Genomic DNA, 13,727 nt, shown 5'->3' with positions numbered 1-13,727 from the left:
CAACCTCCTGCACCTGCTGAGGTTCTCCATCAATGTGCCTAAGTGACACCTGTGCCCCTCTCAGAGGCTCCTCTTCATCCGAGCTGTTCTAGACTCTGCACAGTTTCAGGTTTATCCTCCCGAACAGCGGGTTGGGGATATTCAGGCTCTGATTCCGATCTTTCAGCCTTTATCCCGAGTTTCGGTCAGCTTGACGCTGCGGCTTCTGGGGCTGATGGCCTCCTGCATCCTTCTGGTGCATCACGCCAGGTGGCGGATGCGGGCTCTGCAGTGGGACCTGAAGTTTCAGTAGGCCCAGCATCAGTGCAACTTGTCCGACCACGTCTTGATCTCGGAGGGCACTGCAAGACAGTGGCAGTGGTAGCTCATGGACCGCGATTGAGTCAGCGGCAGATTCCTCTCCCTACCCCAACCGGAGCACGCAGTTGTGACTGATGCGTCCCTTCTGGGCTGGGGGGGCCACATAGGAGAGGCAGAGATCAGAGGCCTCTGGCCCGAGTCCCGATTCCACATCAACCTTCTGGAGCTGCGGGCGATCCGGCTCACACTGAAAACATTCCTCCCCTCTGTCCTGGGGAGTGTAGTGCAGTTGTTCACGGACAACACCACCGCCATGTGGTACTCCAACAAACAGGGCGGGGTGGGATCTTGGACCCTGTGCCAGGAAGCTCTGCACCTCTGGCAATGGCTGGAACATCAGGGCGTGACCCTAGTGGTTCAACACCAGGGCGGACAAACTCAGCCGTCGGTGCATGATGGATCATGAATGGCGTCTGAACTCGGACATGGTGTAAGGTCTCTTTCAGCAGTGGGGAGAGCCTTGGTTAGATCTATTCGCCACAGAAGAGAACGCGCAATGTCATCAGTTCTGCGCGTTGTAATTTCCAAGGCGGCGCTCGCTCGGAGACGCTTTTCGTCGTGAGTGGAGTTGCAGTCTGTTGTACGCCTTTCCGCCTTTCCCATTTCTGCCCAGAGTGCTGAAGAAGATCAGGCACGACTGGGCCCAAGTCATCCTTGTGGCTCCGGACTGGGCACGAAGATATTGGTATCCCGAGCTACTCAGCATGTCAGTCGATCCCCCGATTCGTCTGGCTCTTCAGGAGGACATTCTGTTGTAGCAGCAGGGAACGGTCCTCCACCCGAAGCTGTCCATACTCCACCTCAATACATGGAAATTTAGCGGTGACAGTTGAGGCCATTTGACTTGCCTCCTGAAGTATGCGATGTAATTCTGGCAGCCAGGCGTCCCTCCACAAAATCGGTACTCGGAGTATACATTGCACCGAGGGTCCTATTTAACAGTAAGACGCCGCATTTTTATCAACAAGCTAAACCCGGAAGTTTTGACTCTGTGTTTCATTGCGGTCAGACCGCCATTCATTGGCCTTTTGTGCTCGTTTTCTTTTCTAGGACGCCTCACGGCAACAATCTCTTTAACAACAATCAAAGTAACAAACAAGTAAGCGCTTTTAATGTTCTTCCGCTTTTTTGTTACTACATTAGTAGATCATTACGCTAAGAACAATTTAAAATCGTTTTGTAGATGACCTAAGGGGACCTAATACTGGAAGTAATTACCCAACAATTGACTCGTGGAGTCCGGTTGGAAATCAGATCTTAAGGTAAATCCACTTTCCCACAATTTACCAAATATTGTGGGAGCCAGCCCTTAAGCAGAATACCATCACTTACTACATCAATCTCGCTCTCTCGCAGGTTGATTTCCACGGTTGCTAGATGACATTTCTGTAAAGAAACATGTAGACTATTGGTCACACAAGGTATGTTGCATCATTTGATGCAATCATTGAAAAAGCACTTTTCTACCACTCAAAAGGTGAACCCTTTTTAAACAAATTCTCCTTTTCCTTTCCCTCACACAGTACCTGCGGATACAATTCCTAGCCCTGATGAGAATCCAATGATTAGAACATTAGGATTCGAAACGCGTCGGCACTAAATCAGGCATTCAGTCATTCATGCTTGTCAAAAATTGAATGTTTTGACTATCATTCCTGTTGCTGTATATATAAATCATTGCAATAATATTGTAACAGGACCTTGGGTTGTGTAATGAATAGTACTTACCTCCTGAAAAGTAACGCATTGACTTATTAACATCGCCTTTGTACTGTCTTTTCTGACAATGGTTTTATGATTGTTTGTAATATTTTTTGTAATAACACATTTGTATGGTTTGTCGATTTACTTTCTTCTACACACTGCATGTCGTTGTTTTGCTTTTTCCTTCAAAAAAATTCGTGTTGGGCTTAAAGTGAAGTTAACAATGTATTTTTCTCGCCCCTAAATGTGAAATATACAACGAAAAAAAGCAATGACATAAATAAATGTCTGGGTTAACTAACTAATCTCGTTTTCCCTTTGTTCAGCATTTAATGCCTGTTTCATTGCTGTTCACAGAGGCATAGGTAAATCCCCCCTTTTTTCTGCAAATAGGCCCTACCTACCCTCTTCCCTACAGGGCCAAACCCCCCTTCTTTCTTCAATAAAGTGGTGGCAGCATCTCCTGCGTCATACTCCTCTTCCATCCCCACCCAGAGTTGATGTTGGTGACAGATATGTTACTACTGGGCTGGGGTCATGTGCAAGAGGTGAAGATCAACAGACTGTGATCTCTGGCGTAAATCTGACTCCAGATCAGTCTGCTCTAATTGCAGGCCAGCTTCCTGGTGCTGAAGGCCTTCTTGCGGTCCATCAGGGGGAGGCTGGTGCAAGTTCTAATGGACAACATCACAGTCATGTGGTGAGCAGGTTCAGAGTGGGGCCCTGGGTCCGATGCCAGGAAGGTCTTTGCCTCTGGAGTTGGCTGGACCCTCATGGAATGCCGCTGGTTGAGAACAATCTGGTGGTAGCTTTGAACACCAGGGCAAACAAACTCAGCCGGTAGCACCTGACGGATCATAAATGGCAACTACTTGCAGAGGTAGTGCAGGGAATCCTCTAGTAATTGGCAGAACCCTGTTTAGATATTTTTGCCAGTTGAGAATGCCAGTGTCAAAACATTTGCATGCTGGAGTTCCAAAGAAGGCTCTCTCTAGGAGATGCATTCAAGCTATAGTGGAGCACAGAAGTTCTTTATGCCTTACTGTTGCTATCTTTCCTGCCCTGAGTTCCCAAGAAGATCAAGAATAACTAGGTCCTAGTCCTAGTGGTTCCGGTCTGGGTCAAGAGAGTGTGGTACCCGGAACTTCTGGGCATGGATATCTACTCTTTCAGAAGGATTTTCTGCCATAGCAGCAGGGCAGGGTTCTGTACCCAGTCCCATGCAATCTATGCCTCATGTAGTGAGATTGAGCAGTGGCAACTGACTGTGTTCCATCTTCCTCTTAAGGTAGTGGATATTATTCTTGCTATGTGGCACTTCTCGGCAAAATCTGTTTCTCCATTACGCAGGGACAAGTTTGTGCCTGGTGTGGAGCCTGCAACACTGTTCCAGGCTAGACATTTTATTGTTGTTTAGTCTTCGCCCAGCACAGACTTGCAGTGGGCACCATTAAAGGCCATTTGCCGTCCTCTAGTCCTATTTTGCTGTGACAGACCAACCGTGTTTATTTGAATCACCTTTTTTGACATATTTATGCCCCAAAACCCTTTGTGATGCCACACGATAGGGATCCTAATTTAGTCCTTACTTTCCGTATGTGCTCTTCTTTCAAGTCAATACACAGCTGCGTGTTGTGTCTGTTTACTCTGAAAACTGTTTTTTTCGCCCTGGTGACTTCAGCCCACCACCTGAGTGAGCTTCAGGCCCTCTCGTGCAACTGTCTTTACAGGATCGTTTTCCAGAGAAACTGGTGTTGACGACCAGCAAGGCAGTTTTGCCAAAAGTCATTACATCTTTTCTTGTTGTGTAATCTATCACCCTTCCAACATTCTTTGCTCTGCCTTACCCCTTGACAGAGGAGGAGGGACTCCATCAGCTAAACCCGAAAAGGGTTTTGGCCTTTTACATCGATTGCACAAAAGACTAAGCAAGGCAAGGCCGTGCAGAAAATGACTTTGTCCATGTAGATAGTCCTCTGCATTAAGACCTGTTACACATAAACAAAGAAGCAACCCCAGATAGACAAAGGGCTCATTTCATCACGCCTATGGCTGCTACTACTGTGTTTGCATGCAAAGTGCCTGATTTTGAAATCTGTCAGGCGGCAACATGGGTTTCAGTGCATACATTCATGAAACAATGCTGCCTTGACATCCAGGTGCTACTGGTGGGGCATTTTGCCCGTTTGGTCCCACAGGACATTTAGGTCGGAGTTGTTCCAAGGATCCTCCAATTTGGGGATGCAAACTTTGAGATATATTCTACAGATGAGGAATTGGAGGTTAGAAGTACCCAACATACTAACATGCTACTTACTTTCAGTGACACTCACTTTGGTGGGCACACGGTCTAATCACAGGTCCCACAAGACCCTGCCACCTCCAGTACAGTGCCCTCTTTTAACATCTAAAAATATTTCAAATTAGAGATCTGCACATTGGTACCTCTGATTGTTTCATTCTCTGCATCTGATGGGACAAAAAGTCAAGAAAGAAGCTGGTGTCAATGCTCAGGGGTCGCGCTTATAGGAGGTTCTGCTCAAAAACTACCAAGATGGAACAAAGCCAACACTTTGCTGCACTACAACACCTACCAGCGCATGGGAACATTGCTTGAAAAGTTTTAGGCTCCAGTCTGTCCCATGGAGAATATTCTACAGGTGAAGAATCTGCCTTTACATAGAGTATCACCAGAAAGAGCATTATGATGATAAGTAACTTGTTGCTTTGGTTTATTACAGGTGAATAAGCTCAAAATAGATCTGGAAAATTCTAGAGCACAGTATGAGGAAACAGTTAAACGCCATAAAAATGTAATAGAGGAGAAAAGTATGGCTGAAGCAAAGCTTTGTGAAGAGGTAAGCCAAATGTATGTTTCTATTAATATATTATGTCGCAGAATCCTGATTTGTGAAAAGTCACATTAGCTGAAAGAAACAGTTAGGTATAGATTCCTTACCCAAGAATTACCCCCAGGTATCAGACTGGATCTGGAAAGTTTTTTGCGTCAGCAGTACCTCTGCGTGTTGGAAGGTGGCGTTGGTCGGCTCCGCGTTCGTCGTTAGCGGCGTGTTACCGGGATGACGTTGCAGTAGCTACTAAGATGCCGCCCTCGCACGCTGATGTTAGTTTTTTCTTTTTCTGCACCAGCCAGCGCAGATCCGGAGAGAGCTGCACCTCCAGTCATTTTTTGACTGAACTTTTTGAGCAACTTTTGTAGACGTCTGTTTGAGTCTACTACTCCTGTTGTATGTAGGGAGGCCTGGTTTCAAGGCTTGCCGATCCTGTTCCCGACTGATGTCAGCCACGGATCCGCACCGTGTGTGCCTCATTTGTCTGGAGCATGACCGCAACCCCAAGTCGTGCTCCGACTGCCGGTCCATTGCTTCAAGGCTTTGCGGGAGTGGTGCCGCTACGTCTCCACCGGTGCCTCTTCCTCCGGCACCGCTATCGCATTTGACGCTTGTCGGCCCCCTGGCTGGCGTCGACCCCGGCCTCCAGCCTGATGTGGACCCAGAGCCGGATTGGCGTCGTCCGACAACGGATCCGGCACTGGGAGCGGTTTTTGTGCCCCTGTTCACTCCTGGGGTCCCTTTTATGCCAGATTGGCACCCAGTGGATGAGGAGGACTGGGAAGGGTCAGATGGACAGTGAACAGGACTGGAGAGAGGAACTGGGGGATGCCAGTGGTCTGGACAACTCCCCTGACCTTAGCATGTTGTCTCCTCCTACCGTGGCTACGGAGTAGGGAGCGTCATACACAGTGCTGTTGCATAGGGAGGCCGAGGCTCTCAACCTCTAACTCCCTACAGTGGCGGTCAGGACTAGCCTTCTGACGGAGGTGCTCCAACCGCAAGCGAGCTCTTTGGAGCCCCTGCTGCCGTTTAATGAAGCCCTCACCGACGTCCTTTTGTGCACCTGGTCCAGGCCCAACATTGGGGCTCCCATGGATAGGATAATTGCCCGACGCCACCCCCTGGCTCCGGGAGACCCCACTTTCCTCTCCCAACGCCCCATCCCTGAGAGCTTTGTGGTTTAAGCCTCTACCTCTAGTGCATTCCCTACAGCTCCACTGGAGAGGAAATCCAAGAAGCTGGATCATCTTGGGAAGAAGATTTTCTCTTCCGCCAGCTTGGGACTGCGGTCGGTAAACACTGCATGTCTATTGAGCTGTTGTTTCAACTCTGTGTGGGATACGGTTGCGCAGGCGCTGCCTCAGTGTCCAGAGGAGGCCCCGACAGTGCTCTTCGAGGCTATTGCCGCCGGGAGGGATGCAGCAAAGTTTACCATCCTTAGTGGGCTGCAATCAGCTGACTCTCTAGGCAGGAATATTTCCACCTTGATAGCCTTCTGACGCTATGCCTCGATGATATCGACTGGCTTTTCTAGGGATGTCCAGAATACTCTCATGGACATGCCCTTTGATGGCTGACACCTTTTTTAGGACAATTCAGACACCGCTCTAGAGCGTTTCATGGACTCACGGGCTACGGCCTAGTCCTTGGGCCTCTCCAGCTGTCCTGCGCAGTCTGGTTTTCGCCTTTTTCGTGGCTACGGAAGGGGTGCCCCACTACGTTCTGACCAGAGCCACAGGCTGACGCAAATTCCCCAACCTTCGCACAGCCGGAAACGTGAGAACCTCCGTTGTGGTTCAGGGGGCCAGAGGGGGCGGGCAAGTCTTCCTACCCCCCCTCGGCAGCTGCCTCCAAGCATTCCTAGTCCAGCATTTCAGGCCCACCAAACGCCAGTGGACGGCTGGATCCGCCATCACCCCCCCTACTTGCGCACCATCATGTCGGACAGGTGGGTTTTGCAGTTAGTCCTAATAGGCTACTCCCTCCCCTTCGAGGCTACCACTCCAGCCATGCCACCACATAACCACTACATGTTGGAAGATCACTTGGCCCTTCTCCAACAGGAAGATACGTATCTCCTGGCCAAGGAAGCCATTGAGCGCGTTCCTGTCCCATAAGTAGGTTGTGGTTGTTACGCCCACTACTTTCTGGTGCCCAAGAAGGAAAAGGGCCTATGTCCTCATCGTGCATCTCTGAATCATCAACTGCTTCCTCTTTGTTGACACTCGCTCAGGTCATGTCTGCCCCCGACCCTGGAAACTGGTTGGTAGCGTTTGACTTGCAGGACGCTTATTTTTACATCCCCGTCCTGCCAGCCCTCCGCCCTTAACTGAGGTTCACGGATGGTCACAAGTGTAGGAAGGTGGATACCTGACTATGGTTACCCCAGATTTTTTGCCTAGTGTTTAGCTGGTTTTTGACTTAGTTGGCCTGGGATCCTGCTAATCAGGGCCCCAGGCTATCTGCTCTCTCTTTAAAATGGACTCCATGTACCCTAGGTACATCTCCAATTGGATACTGGGTCACCTTATGAGCCCCTGTACAGTGTACTATAGGTACCTAGGGCATAGGTGCATCCAAGGCCTACCAGGGGCTGCAGCATGTATTATGCCACCCCTGGCTGGCCACCCAAATTGACACATATGGCTGATCACTCAGCTGGGGCAAGGTGGTGTAATCACCCTTTGCTTTAGATATAGTATATCTATATCTAACCTTATGTCTGGACACATATACTCCAATCTCCCTCCTTCCCTACCTGGGTAAAGTCTTGGAAGCCTATGTGGGTAGCTGCTTGAGCGACTTTATTGAATCCTCCCACTTCCTTGACCCCCATCAGGCTGGCTTTAGACCCCAACATTCCACTGAGTCCATCCTCTGGCCATTCATGAGGAGTTAAGAAGGGGGGCCGATCAGAACATCTCTCAGGCTTTGGTGCTCCTGGATCTGTCGGCGGCGTTCGACACGGTAGATCATTCCATCTTACTTGAACGTGTCGAGCACGCCGGCATCCAGGGGCTTCCACTGAAGTGGATCGCCTCCTTTCTTCAGGATCGTATTCAAGCAGTGTCCCTCCCACCTTTTTCCTCAGTGGGAAAACACCTTACATGTGGAGTCCCGCAGGGCTCCTCGCTTTCACCTCTTCTTTTTAATCTTTACATTCGCCCTCTCATCTCGGAGCTTCAACAAAAATCTGTCACCATTTTCAACTACGCGGATGACCTTCAGATCATCTTCAGCATTGACTCCTCCCCGTCCTCTATACAACATGTCCGCTCTGTAATGAACTTTATAAGCTCCTGGATGAATTGTAATCAACTCAAACTTAACCCTGACAAAACGGAGTTAGTCCTCACTGGTCCTCACAATAACCCTTGGAGTTCGCTTTTCTGGCCTTGTTCACTTGGTCCCTCTCCTTCCCCTGTTGACACTGTCAGGAGTTTAGGGGTCACCATCTCCAAAGACCTCTCCATGAGGGCACAAATTAAGACTGTGGTTTCCACTTGCTTCTACCACCTGCGTCGCATACGGAAAATCAGCAGATTCCTCTCCCACGAAGATCTTGTTCAGGTCACCCTGGGGCTGGTCATCTCGCGAATTGATTATGCGAACTCATTATTTGTGGGCATCCCAGCATACCAAGTTAAAAGTCTCCAACTTATCCAGAACCAGGCAGCCAGGCTGGTCTATGGACTGCCTAAATCCACTCACACTAAGCCCCTGTTAAAGAGCCTTCATTGGCTCCCAGTGGCTCAGCGCAGCTTTTTCAAACTCTGCTGCCTGATTCATAAAGCTCTTTCTTCTCAGGGACCCTCTTTCATTTCTTCTCTTTTGCATCAATATGCTCCTCAGCGCGACCTCCGCTCTTCCACTCACAATCTCCTCTCTCCCCGCCCCTTTAGGCAGAAAAAACATGGAGGATTGCGGCTCTCTACACAGGCCCCTCTTTTTTGGAATTCCCTTACCCCTGCACTGCGTCTTCTTCCCTCCCATGCTCACTTCAGAAAATCTTTGAAAACTTGGCTCTTTTCATTAGCATACAACTGAGTTCTTCAGACCAGTTTTAGACAGCTCTTCCACCCTAGCGCCAAGATACCGTAGGTGAACATGCGCTTGACAAATATCATTTATCATATCCTCATATCATCATAAGTCACTCCTATGGCAGGCCTTAACAATCCTGAAGGCAGAGTGCTTGGTTTTATGTGAGATGGTGCTCTAGCATGAGCTGAGCCCGCCTGCAGCTTTCGGAACCGTCTCCTTATAGCTGTTCTAGGATATTGCCATACCATATACTCTTAAGTGCATTATGAACCTCCTGGTTAAATGCTAACTATGGTTTGGCTTTATCAAAACATGTCGAGTAAGGTGTCATATGATTTGGAATACTACCCCCTCGCCAGTCCCGGCGACGGGGGTAGCATTCCACCCTTCTAGAGGGAAAAGACATGTTGTTCCTACTATTCCCTGTTAAAGTTAACCAGAGCCTCAGCATCACAAAATGGATGCTGCTGCCACAGACGCATATCTGACCTCCTGCTGCTGGGAGTCCTTCCAGCGAGGGAGGCTTGGAAATATGTTTCCTGCCTTGGGAGGTGCTAGCACCACCCCAGACAGGACTTTGTGTTTTGGGACAGGGAGGGCTGAAAGGATTGAGACACTGCCTGGGGCACACAAGGTGTCCCATGCATAGGCCAGTTCAAACCGGTGCTGGGGCACTCCAGCCCCAGCTTTGGCGCGAAACTGAAATGAAATGAAATTTTATTTGTAAAGGGCATGGCTGCCCTAGAGCATCCCAGCGCTAACCCAACAGAGAATAGAGAGAAACTCGGAGAGGAACCGTTACTTAGAGGATCTTGGGAAAAAGAAAAGTTTTAAGAGACTTTCGGAATTTAAGGTAGCAGGGTTCGGTCCGAATGTGCCTAGGGAGAGGGTTCCAATTTTTTGCTGCATTTACAGTGAAACGGCGTCCCCCTGTGCGAGTCTTCCTCACTCTTGGGACTATGGCAAGATTTTCCAAATCCGACCGGAGAGCCCGGGAGGATTTATAAGGGCCGATCAGGCTCCTAAGAGCCGGGGGGCCTTTACCCTGGAGCGTCTTATGGGCAATACATAATGATTTGAAGACAATTCTTTCACGAACTGGCAGCCAGTGGAGAGCTCTCAACGCTGGTTTTGCTGACGATCTTCTTGGAGCCCCAAAAAGCATCCTGGCTGCTGCGTTCTGCACCCGTTGCAGGATATTAATGGTGGCTTCCGGAGCCGCTAAGAATAGGGCGTTGCTATAGTCCAGTCTGGATAAAATTAATCCCTGGATCAGTAGTTTCCTGGACTGGAAAGGCAGGAGGGGAAGAACTTTCCGCACTGCCCGATGCAGGCCAAAGCAGTTGCCAGCGACTTTCTGAGCATGCGTCTGGACAAAAGAAATGAGGTGTAACTGTCCCCTCCCTGGTCCCACCCATAGGAGGGACCTAGCAGGTAATCCAGCCCCTAAGATTCGTATATAAGTAGGAGATGAGTCACAGGACTTTAGATTATCCTGACTGAAACTTTGAAACGAAACTCTGGACCTTCATCACTCTACTTTGGAAGAAGACGACTGAAGAATCTCCCTTGTGGTCAAGGAGTGACCACCCTGCACAAGCAGGCACCTTCCAGCGATTGAGGACTTGCTTTGCCGCCACCTCCCGCCAGAGCCCGAGCCCAGAGCCTGACAAGAACAAGATTCCCAGACATCCAACAGCCCGATCCACAGTCCCTGCAAAGCTGAGACCCGTGGAGGCGACGAGAGACATGGGACCGGCCAGCTTGAAAAGTCTGCGACCTGCTAACTGTGCAGCCCGAGGCCTCCTCGAAGCTGTGCACTGGGGATTGAGATGCCCCATCCCCGAGCAGCATCTGCACCAAAGATCAGCCCTGCACACTCCACGAGTCCTGCGTGGGGCCCTTTTGCATTTTCCTGCTCGACGTGTCTGCCCGGTCACTTGCCTGTTGGCTAGTGGCCATCTTGGCAACGATTCTGTGAAACTACACCACTGGTCTGGTTGCTCCAAACTGGCCCTTGCTTCCCTCAAAAGAAGCAGACCCTCAAACCTTGCTGGTCTGAGTAAGAAGCCTACATCGTATCCTGCGTGGGTTGCCTTTGCCAAGGCTTGTTGACTCCAATCCTGAAGCCGACAACGCCGACAGCGAGAGCCTTTGTGGGACAGTCCGTGCTTCCCTCCTGGTCGTCGTCGACGCCTCCTGGTATATGTGGCTGCAGAGACAAGCTTCCCATCAGCACCTGATTGCAACGCGACATCACCTGATTCCATCCTGGTTCCATTCTGGTCACTGGCTAGTGACCCAGACTCTGTCCCCTCTGCTTTCAGGTCCTCTACATCTTCGATCCACCCTTGGATCCACCGGGACTCTTCTCTTCTGGCCGCCTGCAGCATCTTTTCTCCAAGGCTCCATAGATCTCCACGACGAAACCCGACACACTTTGCGACCTATGCACCCACTTCCTGTGGGTTAGGTAACGCGAGTACTACGGTGTTCCTGTAAAGGTTTACACTCCTAGTGTCCTAGTTTCAAGTGGTTAAGTTCTAGTCCAGTCGGAAGACTCCCAAACCTTTAACTTTCCATTTTTACGCACCCATTGACTTCTATGTGTGCTCTCATGTGAATTTAGATTCTGCACACGCATCCCGTGGGCCTCCTGCTTCCTAACCATTGTTAGTCCAGTGTAGCCCCAGCGATTCCCAAGGCCCTAGGCCTTACCATTGTTCGTGAGGTGGTACTTATACCACTTTTTTAATATATGGTTTAGGGGGCCACCCGGCCCTATCCATATTTGTGCAACTTTTGTATGTTATATTAAGTTACTTGTTATGCGCTTGTGCTTCTGTGCTTATAAAGAGTTCAGGGGATTTCTTTAGAAATAAATACATATATATTTTGAATATATCCTGTGTGGTGTCTTTTCATTTGGTATTAAAGGGATTGCATATGGTAAAACAGCTGGCTTCACATGCCCTCTTGAGTTTAGCCTAAGACTGCTTTGTCCATGCTACCCCTAGGATAGCTGGTCTATAAGGTTGACTTTACAACCATCACCATAAGGGTTGTTTGGACTGGTGCAAGGTGCTCACTAGAATAGTGAACATCATATACCAGTCCAACTTCTCACATTGGTACGTATAACAACAAACTCGCATCACTTGTCAAATCCACCCGATATGGATCTACCCCATGACAGATATGCGTGGTCAGGCAGGCCCTGCGACCTAGGCCTGAAGCAACTGATTAACAGATCACGGGTGGGGGTACACTTAACCCTTATACAAACACACAAACGGGAAAACGAAGATCCCACAGATACCACAATAGTCTTAGCATATTGGCCCCAATAAAACACGTTGGCCAGAGGGGTGCTCGCTCAAAACACTCAGAGACCCTCTAACCCGACACATACACACTGTCATTTCAGACTATGTGTTTTGTTGCAGATAAAACCTGCAAGTCGACATGGCACACATCCCCGTGTGCCAATGCCACCAACATTGGTATATCACCCCTCTAGCAGGCCTCACAGCCCTAAGGGAAGGTATACTATACCACAGGTGAGGGCATAACTGCATGAGAAATATGCCCCTACACTGTCTAAGTACATTCTTAGACATTGTAAGTGCAGTGAAGCAGTATTGTGTACATGGAAAAACTCCACAGCTCAATGATGGCTTTACTGAATGCTAAGAAGTTTGGTATCAAACTTCTCAGCACAATAAACCCACATTGATGCCAGTGTTGGATTTATTGTAAAATGCACTCACAGGGCATCTTAGAGATTCCCCCTGAAAAATTACCAGCTCTCCCATTCCTGTGCTTCTCCCTGCGGCATTCCCTCTGCTTTAGCCTCTGGATTCTTTAGCAGTGCCCCCAGAGCTGCCCACGCTCTAGCTGATTCTAGTGATTTCTCACTGCCAGTTTTCTTGGCTATCCGTAACCTTGCTACTCTCTCACAGCCCGGCCACTTTATAAACTCTGTCTTCCACCTATTTACACTTGGGCCCTTGTACTTTCCTGTGGCTTGTGATATCTCTCTTTGCCAATATGAGACCCAAGTCCTGAAATGTATTTGCCACCTTATTTGTTAGCAGTGTGGGGGTACCAATTCAAAAGGCAGTATCCTGGTGTTATGGCTGTAGGAAGGTGGATATCTGACTATGGTTGCCCCCAACTTTTTGCCTAGTGTTTTGCTGGTTTTCGACATAGTTGGCCTGGGATCCTGCTATCCAGGACCCCAGCCTTCCTGCTCTCTCTGTTAAAATGGACTCCATGTACCTTAGGTACATATCTAATTGGTATTGGGTCACTCTTGTAAATCCTTGTACAGTGTATCATAGGTACCCAGGGCATAAGTGCACCCAAGGCCTACCAGGGGCTGCAGCATGTATTATGCCACCCCTGGCTGGCCATACAAATCTGACACAACTGGCTGATCAATCAGCTGGGGCAAGGTGTTGTGATCACCCTTTGCTTTAGATATAGTATACCTATATCTAAACCTAAAATGGACACATATACTCCTATAAGTCACTCCTATGGCAGGCCTAAACAATCCTGGAGGCAGAGTGCTTGGAATTATGTGAGATGGTGCTCTAGCATGAGCTGAGTCTGTCTGCAGCTTTCGGAACCAAGTCCTTCAGCTGTTTCCATGATAAATCTATACCATATACTCTTAATTGCATTATAATCCTCGCGGTTATTGCTAACATTGGCATAGCATTATCAAAACATGTCGAGTAAGGTGTCATACGAATTGGA

General features: G+C 49.0%; 1 protein-coding gene across 1 annotated transcript in view; it reads left to right on the top strand.

The window, feature by feature from the left end:
• Positions 1 to 13,727, top strand: part of SYCP1 (synaptonemal complex protein 1) — a 5,090,281-nt gene that overhangs the window by 3,032,787 nt on the left and 2,043,767 nt on the right. Inside the window, exon 30 of the mRNA XM_086919665.1 lies at positions 4,806 to 4,922. Coding sequence (XP_086775791.1) covers positions 4,806 to 4,922 — 117 coding nt within the window. The remainder of the gene's footprint in view (positions 1 to 4,805; positions 4,923 to 13,727) is intronic.

This window comes from Lissotriton vulgaris, chromosome 5 (genome assembly GCF_964263255.1).
Source record: "Lissotriton vulgaris chromosome 5, aLisVul1.2, whole genome shotgun sequence".
In the NCBI taxonomy this organism is placed as follows: domain Eukaryota; kingdom Metazoa; phylum Chordata; class Amphibia; order Caudata; family Salamandridae; genus Lissotriton; species Lissotriton vulgaris.
Note: the sequence above shows the minus strand (reverse complement) of the source record. Positions and strands in the feature narration are given on the sequence as shown.